At 46.5% G+C, this 16,620-nt stretch overlaps 1 protein-coding gene across 2 annotated transcripts in view; it reads left to right on the top strand.

The window, feature by feature from the left end:
* The first annotated feature begins 255 nt into the window (after nucleotides 1-255).
* MAST3 (microtubule associated serine/threonine kinase 3) overlaps nucleotides 256-16,620 on the top strand; it is a 78,308-nt gene continuing 61,943 nt past the window's right edge. For both annotated transcript variants that reach the window (XM_027853100.1, XM_027853102.1), the window contains exons 1-2: nucleotides 256-358; nucleotides 989-1,078. In XM_027853100.1, coding sequence (XP_027708901.1) covers nucleotides 312-358; nucleotides 989-1,078 — 137 coding nt within the window. In that variant the 5' untranslated portion in view covers nucleotides 256-311. The remainder of the gene's footprint in view (nucleotides 359-988; nucleotides 1,079-16,620) is intronic.

Here is a 16,620-nt window from a genome sequence, read left to right on the forward strand (position 1 = left end):
GTTCCGAGGGCCCAGTTGTGCACTCGGGGCGGACTCCCCGGAGGAGGTGCAGGGAGTGACGCGCGCGTAGAGGGGGCGGGCGCGGCGCAGCGTGGAAGCCTCCGCCGGGCTCCAGCTGGGGATCTGCGCCTGGGACCGCCCCTCCCCTCCACTCCCACCACCCCCGACCCATCAGCTTGCTCTTCCTCCTCCTCCTCCTCCCTCCCTCCCTCCGCGCCGGTGGCCGTGGGGACAGGCGGATTGACAGTTCAGGAAGAAGAGAGGCCACCGGCCTTCCCTTCCTTCCCCACTCTTACCCCCCTCCCGTAGCCATGAAATCCCGGCGGGACAAGCTGAACATCCCGGCCCTGACCTTGGAGTGAGTAGCCTGGGGTACTGTCCGGAGGCGGCAGCAGTTTTGAGGGAGGTGGGACTGGTGAAGCCCCGGGCACGAGGATGCTGGCCCCTGGGGTGAGAGTTGTGTGGGTTGGGGGATTCTGGAGATCCTGGTGCCTGGTCACTGTTTGAAGTTGTTAGGAGACCTAAGCTGAGCCCTTTAGGGTTGATGGGGGCACTGAGAAGGTCCGTGATTTCGCCTCCTCTTGGGGGATTCCAAACTCCCCTCCTCCACGAATCCATACGCTCCCAGTCTACGTCTTCCTAATGATCCCTGAGCCCCCTGAAGGAACCAAGGGGGCGGTACTTTCCCCAGGGGAATTCGGGGCAGTTTGAGGGAGAGGTTTCTGCTCCCCAGCCCTCAGTAGCGCCCTTCCCTGCCTCCTGGCCTGAGATGAACCTTTCTCTGGACTCCCGAGCGCCCCCTTGCCAGCCGGTTCTTAGTGGATTGGACCAGGTCCTCTGGGGACCCAGCCTTGGTATCTCTCTTCTCCCCTTCCCTCACATCTCTCATCTGCCATTTCACAACCAGCCAGGATGTGGGGAGCTAGCAGGGCAGGGGGTACCTGGTCCTGGGAGAGAATCATAAGGCTGTGGTTCCTCTTAATTGCAGTTTGTCGCCAAGTAACCAGAGCCCGACCCTGCTGAGCCCATGCAGTCCAGCTAGCCCCTGCAGCCCATTACTGACCCTGCACCCCTGGAGGTAAGATCAGGCCAAAGAGGAAGACCTGGATTGACTGCTATGGGGGGAGGGCGGCTCTTGCACACGAAGGACTTGTCTGGGACTCTGCGTCCTCTACTTTTCCCCCAGAGAACCTGTTGCTTATTACCTCCAAGGGTGTGGGGGGGGGAGTGCCCACTGCATCTCTGCCACTTGTTTGATGGTAATACAACCTCAGCAAAGGATGACTATGCCTAAAAATCAAAATCTGTAACAATGAATGTCACAGCTGGGAGGGCCCTTAGGAAGAAGACTGTATGAGTCCAGAGGAGCCTGAGAACACAGAATGTCTGAGTCCACAGGGGCCTTAGAACACAGGATGTCAGGTCTGGGAGGGTCCTTAGGACACAGAATGTCTGAGTCCAGAGGGGCCTTAGACCCTCAGACATGGAATGGCAGAGACGGAAGGAGTGGGATCCCAGTGAGGAAATGCTTAGAAAATGGAACTTCTCATGTTGGCCTTCCAAAGTGATTCCAACTTATCTCCTATATCCCAAGCCAAACTAAATGACTCTTAACCATTCTTATCTTGCTCTCTGGGTCTGTTTCTGGACCTGGAATGGACTCCTCATCTCCAAGCCCATCTCCCTAGGCCCCTCCTTCAGAAGATTTCACTGCTCCTACCTGGTGAAAGTGATTTCTCCCACCTTTCCTCACATTTTGTCCTGGGCCTCTCTTATCTCGTTCCTCCTGTCTATACTCTAGGATTGGTGATATTGTGATTTCTATCTGAGTTCTAGCATAACTGTTTCTACCAGAGTTATTTGTGAGCTTGTCTTCTAGCTCTCCCCTAATCAGACTGTAAGCCCCTGGAGGGCAGGCTGTATGTCTGATCTACCTTTCTATCTCAAGCACTGAGCGTGGGGCTCTCTTAGATATATCTTTATTGGAATTTAATTTGTTGGAAGGGAGCCTAGCCACTCATTTTACAGATGAGGAAACTTAGGGTCAGAGAGGGAAAAGACATTTGGGGAAGGTCCCACACCTAAGCTGGTGGCAGATTGGAACCCAGGTCTCCTGACTGGAAGACCAGGGCTTTCCAATTGTACAGTATCTCCACTCCCCACCCCCTTTTGTAAATATGAGTAGAGCTTTAGACCTTCTGCTGGGGAGGACTTTTCCCTTTAATTACTTTATCAGCCAATTGACAAACATTTATCAAACTTCTACTATGTAGCAAGAACTGCTACAAAGAAACAACTTATCAATAGCAAACATTTATTAAGTATCTACTATGTGTTATGCACTCTATTAAGTGCTGTACAAAGGCAAAAATAAAACAATCCTTGCCCTCAAGGAGCTTATAGTCTAATGAAGGAGCTATGTAAATGTGTACATGTGTATTATATATAATACGTAAATGCAAGATAATCTTGGAGGGGAAACAGCTGAGGGAAAATTTCCCTAGAAAGGGGGGAATATGCATTTTTATAGCTCCTACTATGTGCCAGGCACCATGCTAACCACTTTTATAAATATTATTTCATTTGAGGTAGATGCTATTGTTGTCCCTCTTTTACAGTTGAGGAAACCGAGGCAAACTGAGGTGAAAGTGATTTGCCCAGGAACACACAGCAAATAAGTGTCTGAGGCTGGATTTTAACTTAGAGCTTCCCGACTCCAGGCCCAGCCCTCTATTGACTTCACCAGAGTTGCATTCTAGACTCCAAGTGAATAAGGAGAGCTGAGTTTACTTTTCTGCCAGAGTGGGAATCTGAGTCCAGTAAAAAGTCAGCCAGGATGGGGAGCTGCCTTTGGGCTTCTAGGACAGGAGAAAATGGTGTGTGAATGTCAGCCACCATTGATATGAATAAGTAGGGGTCTTTTCAAGGCCCTTTCATGGCCATGATATCTTAGTGGGTCCCCTGGTTTCGGAGATAAGAGCAGGTGACAAATTCCAGGAAGAGAAAAATCATTTACTAACTGTGCTAAATGCTTTACATATATTATCTCATTTGATAGGATATAATATTTACAAGTATTATCTCATTTGATATTTGATATTTGATATCTTCACAACAACCCAGAGAGGTAAGTGCTATTATTATCTCCATTTTTACAATTGAGGAAATGGAGGCAGACAACGGTTAAGTGACTTGCTCAGGGTCACACTGGTAGTAAGTGTCTAAGGCTGGATTTGAACCTAGGCCTTCCTGACTATCTATCTACCTGATCTATCTATCTGACTGAGATTCAGAAAAGGGAAGGGACTTGCCCAAGGTCATACTGCAAGCCAGTGGCAGAATTGTAGAATCCTACATTTTGAACTGGAAGGGACCTGAGGTCATCTAGTCCAAAGTCTTCATTTTATAGGAGAGGAAATTGAGGCCCAGAGAAGCTTGCTTAAGATCTAAATGATGGGAGCAGGATTAGAACCCACATCCTCTTAACCCAAATCCAGGGTTTGTTCCAAGAGCAAAGAAGTCAGTTGCCCAAAAGTCACGTGGGGAGTTAGAGGGAGAGGTAGCATTTGAATTAGACTCCCGTCTCCAAACCTAGCGCTCTCTGCTATATCACCCTGTCAGAGTCAGGGCTAAGATAATGGTCCCTTGACTCTCGGGTCCCTAGAGCCTTATCTCTACTGGACCAGCTGTTTGGTGTCTCATGCCTGGCCTGGCCTGGCCCCTGCCTGGAGTGAGCATCCCACTGAGCCAAGCCAGAGGAACAGCTCCAGCTCCAGAAGAGCCGCTTTGGGAGCTGTGGAATCTGGGACTCAGGAACCCAGCTCCCCAGGCCCAGTGAACAAGAAATGTTCCTCTAATCTGCCCATCTGTTAACACTAGCAGCAGCATGTTGCCTCTGGACTTCCCAACAGGGCCTGGGAATTGCCAAGGCTTAAGAGGCATGGAGACCAGATGGAAGAGGGAATCCCAGCTGTCTTTGTCCCTCCAAGTCCCACACATCTGGCAATGAATCAAGGCAATGGTTTGAGGCACCATGGTGAGGTGGAAAGACTGCTTAATTTGGGGTCAAGGGACGCCTAGCTCTACTGCTCCATTTTCCCAGTGTGACCCCGGGTGGGTTAGATCACCTCGCTGTGCCTCAGTGTCTTCAGCTATAAAAAGAGAGCACTGCTAGCTGTGTGACCCTAGGCAAGGGACTTAACCCCAATTGCCTAAAAAAAAAAGAAAGAAAAGAAAAAGAGAGCACTGAACTAGGTGGCCTGGGAGGTCCCTTCCCACTCTTAATCTATGAGTCTGAGGGTTTGGAATGTTCTGTGGATCTGAGATTCTTTAGGAAGCAAGACAAAGGGGGGGCGGGTGTTTGCCCTTGGCCCAGACTGAGGTAGGGCTATTGACTCCTAAGAGGATGGGCCTCAGAACAGAGCCTGAATTGCAATGGGGAAAAGAGGGAGCAGGGCTAGAAAACAGAGGTGACAGGGGCAGCTAGATGGCACAGTGGTTAGAGCACCAGGAGGACCCAAGTTCAAATCTGGCCTCAGATACTTACTAGCTATGTGACCCTGGGCAAGTCACTTAACCCTGATTGCTTCAAAGAAAACAAAAACAGAAAGCTTCATTCCTTTCTCTGGGTTTTCTGAGGGCTGGCCCTAACCCTACTTAAGCCCCTTTCTTAAGAAAACAAAAGCTGAACAAACAAAAGAAAGACAAAGGAAACACTTTAATCAATCAATGAACATTTATTAAGTGCTTATTTTGTTCTAGGCTTGTTTTAAATGCTGGAGCTTAAAAAAAAAAAAGACACAAGACAGTCCCTGCCCTCAAGGAGCTTATAATCTAATGGGAGAGACAAAATGCAAACAAATATAAACAAAGCAAGCTCTATACAGGCTAAACAGGAAATAGTCAACCAAGGGAAGGCACTAGAATGAAGAGGGCTTAGGGAAGGCTTCTTATAGAAGGTAAAATTTCAGTTGGGACTTAAAGGAAGCCAGAAAGGTCAGCACTGTGAGTGGAGGAGGATCAGCATTCCAGGCATGGGGGACAGCCAGAGAAAACATCTGGAGATGAGGGTCTTGTTTAAGGAATCAACAAGGAGGCCAGTCAAAGAGTATATGTGGGGGAGTAAAGTATATGAAGACTGGAAAGGTAGGAGGGGACCAGGTCATGAAGGGCTTTGAATGCCAAATAGATCATTTTGTATTTGCCCCTGGAGGCAGTAGGGAGCCACAGGAATTTATTGAGTGGGGGGGGGGGGGGGTGACATGATAGAACCTGAAGTTTAGGAAAATCACTTTGGTGGCTCAATGGAGGATGGATTGGAGTGGGGAGAGACCTGAGGCAGGTAGACCCCCCCCCCAAGCAGGCTATTCAAATAGTTCAGATGTGAGGTGATGAGGGTCTTCACCAGAGTAGCGGCAGTGTCAGAAGAGAGAAGGAGGCATCCTCAAGAGATGTTGCAGAGGTGAAATTGACAAGCCTTGGCAACAGCTTGGAAAAGGGCCTTGGCAACAGCTTGGAAATGGGGGTGAGAGATAGTGAGGAGTCCAGGATGACTCCTAGGTTGGGAGCTTGAGGGACTGGGAGGATGGTGTTGTCCTCCACAGTAACAGGGAAGGTAGGAGGTGGAAAGGGTTTAGGGGGAAAGATGAGTTCCGTTTTGGACATATTGAGTTTAAGATGTCCACTGAACATCCAGTTCGAGATGTCTGAAAGGCAGTTGGAAATGAGAGATAGGAGGTCAGCAGAGAGATTCGGGCAGGAGAAGGAGATCTGAGGATCATTAGCATAGAGATGGTGATTAAATCTGTGGGAACTGATAAGATCACCAAGTAAAGTAGTATAAGAGAAGAGAAGAGGGCCGAGGGATACCTACGGTTAGAGGGCGTGATCTGGTGCAGAATCCAGCAAAGGAGCAGGGGGGTGGGGGAAAACAATGAGATAGGTAGAAGAACCAGGAGAGAGTGGTGTCCATAAAACCTAGAGAGAAGAGAGTGTTGAGGAGGAGAGAGTGATCCACAGTGTCAAAGGCTGCAGAGAGGTTGAGGAGAATGAGAATTGAGAAAAGGCTATTGGGTTGAGCAGCTAAGAGATCATTGATAACTTGGAGAGAACAGTTTTGGTGGAATGATGAGGTCACAAGTGGGATTGTAAGGGGTTAAGAAGAGAATGAGAGGAGGGAAAGTGGAAGCACCTATTGTAGACAGCCTTCGCCTTTTCAAAGGGTTTGGCCATAAAGGGCAGAAGAGATACAGAAGAAAAGTTAGTAGGGATCATTTGAGAGTTTTTTCAGGATGGGGGAGACATGTAGGCTGTAGGAAATGAGTAAAAATATACATATCAAGCAAAGCAAATTCCCTCCCTGTGTCCAAAAATCACATCTCATTTTGCTCCCAGGTCCATCACCTCTCTGGCAGGAGCTTCATCATGGGTCCTCTGGAAGTCATTCATTGATCAGAGTGCCTAAATCTTTCAAAGTTGTTTTTCTTTCTCAGTTCCATATTCCCTCCTCTTCCCCTTCCCCTTCTCCTCCCCATTGAGAAGGCAACACATTGTATACTTTATTCTGCTCGTTCTGCTCACCTCACTCTGCATCAGTTCATAGAGGTCTTCCTAGTTTTCTCTAAAACTGTCCATTTAATAATTTCTTAAAGTGCAATAAGATTCCATTATATTCATATGCTATAACAAGCCATTCCTTAGTAGATACCCCCTTAGTTTCTTCTTCTTCTTCCTTCTTCTTTCTTCTTCTTCCTTCTTCTTCTTCTTCTTCTTTCTTCTTCCTTCTTCTTCTTCTTCTCCTCCTCCTCCTTCTTCTTCTCCTCTTCCTCCTCTTCCTCCTTTTTTTGCTACTACAAAAGAACTATTATAAATGTATTTTATACATAGATCCTTTTCCTCGTTCTTTGATCTCTGTTGGACTATATGCCTAATGGTGATATATAGCTGGGTGAAAGGGTATGCCAGTTTAGTGACTTTGGGGGCAGAGTTCCAAATTGCTTTACAGAATGACTGGACCAATTCACAGCTCTGCCAACAATACATTAGTGTATATCTTGAACCCCATCTTTTAAAGAGAAGTCTCTGAGCAGAATTGTTCCCTGGGGATAAAGGGCTGATCTTCCCTATACACCCTCACTTCCTGTACCAACTTAAACCCACTTTAGCCCTTCTTTCCCCTAAGCCTTCTTCTGAGAATTGACTCAAGAAGGCTGCTATTGGGAAAGAAATGGGCTAAGTTTTAATCTTAGTGGCCAGGAGGGGGCAGCATGTCCCAGCTATCATACCCTAGAGAGACTTGAGGCTGCCCTGATTCTGGGGGCCCTTGGCAAAAAGGAAGCTTCATCCTTCAGGAAGGGGTGAGCTCTGGAAGCCCCACTGAAGCTGCCTTTGGACAGTTCGGGACTTCACAAGCCACGGTGAGGAAGAAGCTTCCAAGGCCTGTTGTACCCCCTGCCTCACAATAGTGCAGTAATGATAACTGACACTTATACAGTCATCCACGGTTGGCAAAGCCCTCTACACACGTTTCCTCATTTGAACCTAAAACAACCCTGAGAAGTAGGTAAGAGAGGTATTATTGTGCCCATTTTACAGATGAGGAATCTGAGGCTGAGTTGCCCAAAGTAACACATCAACAGAAGAAGTAAACAAGCATTTATTAAATGCTTTCTATGTGCATCTGGATACACATACAAGCCAAAAGACTGTCCCTACCCTCAGGAAGCTTACATTCTTTTTTCTTTTAAATTAATTTATTTATTTTTAATTTTCAACAATCACTTCCATAAGCTTTTAAGTTTTAAATTTTCTCCCCCTCTTCTTGTCTCCCTCCCCAAGTTGGCGCACAATCTGATATAGGCTATACATATACATTCCTATTAAATATATTTTCACATTAGTCATGTTGTAAAGAAGAAGTAGAACCAATAGGAGGGACCACAAGAAAGAAGAAATAAAACAAAACAGAAGAAAAAAAGAGAGCAAATAGTATGCTTTGATCTTCATTCAGACTCCACCGTTCTTTCTCTGGATGTGGATAGCATTTTCCATGAGTCTTTTGGAATTGCCACATATCCTTGCATTGCTGAGAAAGACTAAGTCTATCAACGTTAGTAGTCATTGCACAACATGGCTTTTACTGTGTACAATGTTCTCCTGGTTCTGCTCACTTCACTCAGCATCAGTCCATACAAGTCTTTCCAGGTTTTTCTGAAGTCCACCTGCTCATCATTTCTTATAGCTCAATAGTATTCCATTACATTCATATACCACAACTTGTTCAGCCATTCCCCAACTGATGGGCATCCCCTCAATTTCCAATTCTTGGTCACCACAGAAAGAGCTGCCATAAATATTTTTGTACATGTGGGTCCTTTTTCTGTTTTTATGATCTCTTTGGGATATAGCCCTAGAAATGCTATTGCTGGGTCAAAGCGTATGCACATTTTTATTACCCTTTGGGCATAGTTCCATAGCTCTCCAAAATGGTTGGATCATCTCACAACTCCACCAACAATGCATTAGTGTTCCAATTTTCCCACATCTTCTCCAACATTTATCATTTTCCTGTTTTGTCATGTTGGCCAATCTGATAGGTGTGATGTGGTACCTCAGAGGTGTTTTGATTTGCATTTCTCTAATCAATAGTGATTTAGAGCATTCTTTCATATGACTATAGACAGCTTTAATTTCTTCATCAGAAAACTGCCTCTTCATTAGGAAACTTATATTCTAATGGGAGATGGAGACAACACAGAAAAGGGAAGAATGAAAGTTCTCCATAAACAGTGGGAGGAGGGCATTGGCCTGTTGGAGGTGTGCTCGAGGGTGAGAAGGGCTCAAGAATGATGAGACAGCTAGTTCAGTGTCAGAGATGGAACACAAACTCAGGCTGACATGTTACTTTACATGTATAGACATGAGTAGTGTAGTAATAAGAGGCCTGGTCTTGGTTTTCTCATTTATGAAGAGGATTTTTTAGATGATTTAACAAATATTTTAAAACTATACATTGTGTCCTTGACATTGTGTTCAGTGCTAAGAAGTCATCTCTAAGGGTCCTTCCAGCCCTGACATTCTGTGTTCTAAGGGCTCTTCCAGCTCTGATCCTGTGTTTTGTTTTGGCAGTTGGGGTTAAGTGACTTGTCCAGGGTCACACAGCTAGTAAGTGTCAAGTGTTTGGTCTGAGGCTGGATTTGAATTCAGGTACTCCTGACTTCAGGGCCGGTGCTCTATGCACTGCGCCACCTAGCTGCCCCTCTGATCCTGTGTTCTAAGGACACTTCCAGTTCCCATATTTTCTGTTTCAAGGGCCCTTCTAGCTCTGACATTCTGTTCTAAGAGCCCTCCTAGCCCTGATATCCTTGGTTCTAAGGACCATCCCAGCCCTGACATTCTGAGTTCTAAGGCCACTCTTAGCTTTGAAGTTATTTGTTCTAAGGTCTTAGAGAGAGCCTTGGGATATAGGTCTTAGAATATCAGAGTTGGAGAGGATCTTGGAGACCGTCTTTAATCCCCTCATTTTGCAGATGTGAAAATTGAGGCAATGCTTTGCCCATAGTGAGTCATTGGTAGAGCTGGGAGTAGAACCCAGGATTCCTGCTACCCCATTCAAGGGTCTTTCCTAGATGGGGAAACTGAGGCCCACAGAGATAAAGTGACTTGTCCAAGGTCACTTAGGTAATATATGACAGTGCCAGGATTTGATCTCAGGTCCTCTGACTCCAAAACCCATGCACTTCCCTAACCCTTTGGGCACTGATTTCATATCACACCTCCAATTCTACCTGTATGACCCTATGATTTGCTGCATATGTGATTCTAGAATGCCTAGCTGGGCCTTCAGAGCCCAGTGGGATTTCAGAAGAACCAGCTATCTTTCATTGAGTGTCACTTTCCTTGCTGGAACAAGTTTGGAAATCTGTTCCAGACCCCTGTACTGCCAGCTTCCTCAGCCCAGACCATCTCCCAGGCCGGGGCCTGCCGGGGGCGGGGGGGGGGGGGGGGGGGTTTCATAAGAAAGACAATCCTAGCATGCTATCATCATATCTTAGTAATAATGTCCATTTCTAAAGTGCCTCATGATCATGTAAACCTCTGAGCACCTCTTAGAAGGGGGCAGGGAAGGGCTGGTTATGTCCATCTTGAAGGCTGGGAAAGTGAAATTCTTCTAAAGTCAGTCAACCAGTTAGCATTTATTAAGCACTTACAACATGCAGGCAGTGCACCAAGTGCTGGGGATACAAGGAAAGGCAAAAGATAGTTCCTGCCCTCAGAAGACTTACATTCTAATGGAAGAGGCAACATGGAAATAATGGGGGATATAGATGGAGTAGATGGAAAGTGACCTGAAGGTGGAAGTGACCTGCTCAAGGCTGCCTAGTGGTGGTGGTGGTGGTGGTGGGATTAGAAGGTCTGGTGCACCCCAAGGGGCCTGAGAAGCCATCTACTCCATCATCCAAGGGATCACTGTGACAACATCCCCAACAAATGGTCATCCCCAGCTTCTACTTCAAGCTTTCCAGTGTTGGGGAGCTTCCATTCAATTAATCAACAATTTATTAAGCACCTACTATGTGTCGATTGCTAACCATTTACTAGGCACCTAATATGTGACAGGCAAGGTGCTAGCTTGTGAGGAGATAAAGACAAATGAAATAGCCCCTGCCCTCAAGGAGCTTACATTCTCTTGGGGGAAAGAACATGTACACACAAATTGATGCAAAATACATAACAAAAAAAATAAAACGTAATTGGATGGGGGGAGACATTAGCAACTGTGGGATCTGGAGAGGTCTCCTATAGGAAACAGCACTTGAACTGAGCATGGAAGGAAACTGAAGGTTCTAGGGGGCAGAGGTGAGGAGGGAGTGCATGGGGGCAGCCTGGGCAAATGCTTGGAGGAGTTTGGAAATGGAGTTCCACGTATGAGGAAACACAAGTAGGTCAAGCTTGCCTAGATCAAATAGTTAGTGAAGGGGATCTCTAATTTATATCAATTATATAACTTATAATAAGCCTGGAAAGGTAGACTGGAGATGGATTTTTGAAGAGCTGCAAATGTCAGAAATAAGGGTTTGTAGGTGTTCCTAGAAGCAATGAGGAGCCACTAAAGTTTATTGAGCAGAACAGTGACATGGTAAAACCTCTGCTTTAGGGCTGTTACATGAACAGCTGTTTGGAAGATACATCAGAGAAGGAAGACACCAATCAGGAGACTTGCAGGAGTCCAGGAGGAAGGTGATGAGGATTTAAGATAGGGTGGTGAGCATGTGAGTGGAGAGGAACATAGAACTGACAAGACTTAGCTTCTAAGTGGATGAGGGGAGCCAGGAGCTGAAGATAGTTCTAAGGTTTTGAACATGGCAGACTGGAAGGATGTGGGCATCCTTGACCAAAACAGGGAAGTTCAGAAGAGGAGGGAGTCTGGTTTTGAACAACAAGGGAGCCCATTCCTTAGTGGGGCAGCTCTGATTGTTAGTACCTCCCCTCCTTGAGGAAGTGATAGGTGTTGATTGACAGAGAAGAATTCAGAATAGAACAAAGGAAGTTAGAGCTAAGGCCCATGGGCCTTAGACTATAGGATATTAGAGCCAGGAAAGGAGTCATCTAATGCTAGAACTGGAAAATACCATGTAACATAGACCACAGACTCTCAGAACTGGGAGGGACCATGCCAAGTCAACCAAATAAGCATTTAAGTACCTTTTTGTATGCCAGGCACTGTGCTAAGTGTTGGAGTTACAAACAAAGACTGCCCCCACCACATACACACGCCCCCAAAAACCTATTCTCTAATCTCAAGGAGCTTAAAAGCGAATATGGGAGCAGTAACATGCAAGCTATTGTCTACAAACAAGGTATATACAGGATAGAGTGGAGATGTCTGATAGAGGAAAGGCTCTGGCATTGGGAGGATCAGATAAAGCTGCTTTCAGGTTGGATTAGCTGAGACTTGAAGGAATTCGGGGAAACCAGGAGATGGAGATGACAAGGGAGAGAATTCCAGGGACGGAACACAAGTCATTGAAAATGATCAGAACATATATGATGTCTACAAATTGTTTACCATCTTAGAGATGAGGGAGGGAAGGAGGGAGGGAGAAAATTTAGAACTCAAATTTTTATTTTAAAATGAGTGTTAAAAATTATCTTTACATGTAATTGGAAAAAAATTAAATACTATTTAAAAGGAAAAAGAAAATGCCCAGAGTGGAGAGATGGAGCATCATATTTGAGGAACAGAAAAGAGGCCAGTGCTCTTGGATCTGAGAATCCATGGAGAGGAGGAAAGCATAAGATGACTAGAAAAGGAAATTATAGAGGGTTTTAAAAACCAGACAGAAGGGGCAGTTAGGTGGCTCAGTGAATAGAGCACCAACCTTGAAGTTAGGATTGTACCTGAGTTCAAATCCAGCTTCAGATACTTACTAGTTGTGTGATCCTGGACAAGTCACTTAACCCCAATTGCCTCTAAGAGCAGGAAAAAAATTCAAACAGAAGATTTTATATTTGATCTTGGAGGTAATAGGGAAGCTACTGGAGATGATTGAGTAGGAGGGTGACATGGTCAGACTTTCACTTTAAGAAGATTAATTTGACTCTAAGCAAAGGATGGACTGGAATAGAGAGAAACCCGGGGCAGGGAGACCAGAAGGCCATTGCCGTAATCTAGGTATGAGGTGATTAGGGCCTGTACCAGCAGGGTGGCAGTGTCAGAGGAGGGGGCAGGGGATATACAGGAGATAAATTATGAAGGAAGAATCAATAGGACTTTGTGACTGATTAAATAGAGGGAAGAGAATAAGGACTTGAGGAGAATAGAAAGGTTTCAGGCTTGGGTGACCAGAAGATGGGGGTGTCCTTGGCACCACCTTGGGAGAGGGAGAAGGAAGAGTTCAGTTTTGGACATGTTGAGTTGAAGATGTCTTCAAGGCCTCTAGTAAGAGTTATCCAGGAAGAAGTTGGAGATGTGAGGTCAGCAATCAGGAGAGAGGTTAGGGCTGTTTAAGTAGATCTGAGAATCAGTATAGAGATGATAATTGAATCAAAATCATGATAGAAATAATATAGAGGGCAGAGCCTGGGGGAACACCCATAGTTAGCACTGTGACCGGAGTAAAGACTCCGAGGAAGAACCATCAGATAGGAGAACTACGAGGGAAGGGGGTGATAAGCAGCATGGAAGGATGAGGATGGAGAACAGGCCGTTGGATCTGGCAGTCAGGAGAGCATTGGTTCAGTGCTGACAGTGAAGATAGAGGCAGAGGGAGGGATGGTGGAATGTCGACTATAGAATGTCAGAGCTGGGAGGGACCTCCGTGTGCAGGCCCACAGATGGGAAGTGGTTTGCCTGTGGTTACACGGCAAATGTGCGCTTAGTGCTGGGTGGGGGCAGGAGACCCCAGGGTGCTGATCTGCTAGTCTGCTGGAGGAGGGTGCTAGCATTCGGTCCCTCAGCCCCTTGCCATGCTCTTCTTTATGGTTCCTGCATGAGCCTGAGCATTCTCTCTCCTAAGCCATGAATCTTCTGACCATTGAGGGGACAAAGTGAAACATGGACTTGAGGAAGGTGTTTTCCGACTTCCTGTTTGATTGCAGAAGAGGGTGGAAATTGGGTAAAAAGAATCCTTTTGCATCATTCTGGCCCGTGTTTGAGCCACAGAGCTGGCATGAAGGGCTTGAGCCAGAGGAGTTTAGGACTTTTCCTGGCATCTGAAAATGAGAAAGAAATCTATCTTTCAAGGAGTCATCTTTATAGTCATAGAACATCAGAGCTAAAAAGGCCTTTACAAACCAGAATTTCAGAGCCCCGAGGGCCCTTAGAACACAGGATGTCAGAGCTGGGAAGACTCTTAGAACACAGAATGTCAACATTGGAAATTCACAGAACAAATCCCCTTAATAAAAGGATTTGTTCCATAAAACTTGGACTCAGTCAAAAGACTGCATCCAAGCATCTAGAAGGCCACATGTGGCCTGGAGGCCCAAAAGGTTCCCCACCCCGACTAAGAGTGTCAGTTGGGAGGGACTTTAAAACATTAGAATAGGATAGACACTCAGCCTTCAAAGGGATCTCAGAGGTCTAATCTAGAGATTCTTAACCTAGGCTTGGTACACAGACTGTAAGGGGTCTGTGCGTAGATTTCCGGGGGAGTATGTTAACTTGGATGGGAAAAAAATACACCTTTACTTCTATACAACTGGTTTCCTTTGTAACCCTATGTTTTTTATTCATTTAAAAACATTCTGAAAGGGGGTCCATGGCACAAAAAAGGTAGAGAACTCCCGATGTTGCCCGACCCCTTATTTTACCGATGAGCCAAAGAACCCACCTCTCCTGAATCCTGGTCTTGGGCTTTTTCTTTCCCTACTATGCACCTTTGTTTGGTCAGTCAGTAAAACACTTTTTAATCACCTACTGTGTGCCAGGCACTGTGCTAATGCTGGGGATACAAAGAAAGGCAAAAGACAGTTCCTGCCCTCAAGGAGCTCCCAGTCTTAACAGGCAGAGAACATGCAAATGACTGCGTGCAAACAGAATGTAGGCAGGTCAAATTGGAGATAATTAATTGAGAGCTTCAGGCTCTAACATTAAGGCAATTGGGGAATGCTTTCTTAAGAAGGTGGGATTTTAGCTGGGATTTCTTTTTTCTCTTTTTTCTTTTTTTTTGGGCTAGGCAATGGGGTTAAGTGATTTGCCCAGGGTCACACAGCTAGTAAGTATTATATGTCTGAGGCAGGATTTGAACTCAGGTCAACTGAGGAACTCCTGAATCCAGGACCGGTGCTCTATCCACTGTACTACCTAGCTGCCCCTATTAGCTGGGATTTCTTCTTGTTTAATTATTTTTTTCAGTCGTGCCAGACTGTCTGTGACCCTCTTTGGGGTTTTCTTGGCAGAGATACTGGATTGGTTTGCCATTTCCTTCTCCAGCTCATTTTACAGATGAGGAAACTGAGGCAAACAGGGTAAACTGACTTGTCTAGGGTCACAGAGCTAATAAGTGTCTGAGGTCAGATTTGAACTTCTGTCTTCCTGACTCCAGAGCCAGGTACCCTATCCATTTTGCCACTAAGGTTGGCCTGATTTTGCCATTTGTGTTAGACCCTGTGGGTATCTGCTGGACTTCTCTTTGGGTCTGTGGGTCTGATCCCTCTTTGAGGCTATATGAGCATGACGGGAGCTAAAGAATGGAGTGGGAAATAACATAACTTCTCTGACGACAGCTTGACCAGGACCCAGGCCTGGAGTTGTGGTCACTATCAGCCTAAAACCCAGGAGCTCATGGAAGCTTCACAGCTCCCTCCAGCTTCCCAGGCATCCTGTGAAGCTGCAGCAGGAAGTGAGCAGGTACCACACTGGCTGGGGGAGATGTGTTACTTCCCCTCTCAAGGCCTGAGTTTCCTCTAATTCACATCCCTATTTTATAGATGAAGACATTGAGGCTTACAGACCTTGTCAATATCTAATGTGCTGGGAAAATTGTTACACAGATCCTGAAAGGGGCTGGACATTGTCCATCTTCCCTGCTCCCTGATCACGTATGTCCAGTGTTGCTGCCTCTTGGAAAATGTGAGCCCCCCACCGCAGTAAGCTCACACAGCAAGTGTGTGGTGTTGTTGAAGAGTAGGCTTGGCCCCAGGAAGGGGAGTGACTGGCTTGGGCCTTAGACAAGGAGACACCTCAAAGGGGGATCAGGTATCTTCAACAGCTGTGACATTTCAAGGTCTGGAACCATGGAAGCCAGGGCCCAGGGGGAGAGGAGAGAAACATGTGGGAGCTCTTTGGTGTGTTGGGCTGGACAGGGGTCTCCCGGGGGTCCCAGGCCAATGCTTGGTCTCTCTGGATGGGATACCATCTGATATAGCCAGGACTGGGAGTTGGAGGGTCTGTCTGGGGCCAGGTGGGAAGGTCCCTCATCCATGACTTTGCAGCACCTCCCTCAGCAGGGGCACCACCAAGGCCATAAGCAGGTCAAAAGCCCAGGGGTGGATGCAACATGGTCCTGACCTGCAGCTTGGTCCACACGAAGCCTGGACCCCAGGATCCATTGCTTCACCGATGGTGTACTGGGCCCCTTCCTTTTAGGCCAGTGCTGCTGCTGTTCACTTGTGTCCATATTCTTTGTGACCCCATTTGGGGTTTTCTTGGCTAGGATACTGGAATGGTTTGCCATTTCTTTCTCCAGCTCATTTTACAGATGAGGAAACTGAGGCAAACAGGATGAAATGACTTGTGGGGTCACACAGCTATTAAGTGTCTGAGGCCAGATCTGAGTTCAGGAAGACTCATCTTCCTGATTCCAGGCCCACCTAGCCTTACCCGTTACCCTCTTAAGAAAGGGTAGACCCAGGATCTGTCGATTGGTCCAAGGTCCTTGTAGGCTTGGCACATAAGCTATGACTGGTCAGGTGGGACCCTGGTGCCTTGGGCAGGTGCCCCTAAGATATTCCCAGGTCCCTATGCCAGTTTTGGTACACAGTGAAGGGGTGGTGATGCAGTTTAGGTTGGCAGATGTCAGTATAGCTTGGTGCATAAATTCAGGGTTCAGCAGTCCATCCCTTGTGCCCTGGGGCAGTCCTTGCTTAGAGCCCCAAGCTTGGCACAGGAGGGGCATC

Source organism: Vombatus ursinus, unplaced genomic scaffold (genome assembly GCF_900497805.2).
Source record: "Vombatus ursinus unplaced genomic scaffold, bare-nosed wombat genome assembly UNPS02009918.1, whole genome shotgun sequence".
Classification (NCBI taxonomy): Eukaryota; Metazoa; Chordata; class Mammalia; order Diprotodontia; family Vombatidae; genus Vombatus; species Vombatus ursinus.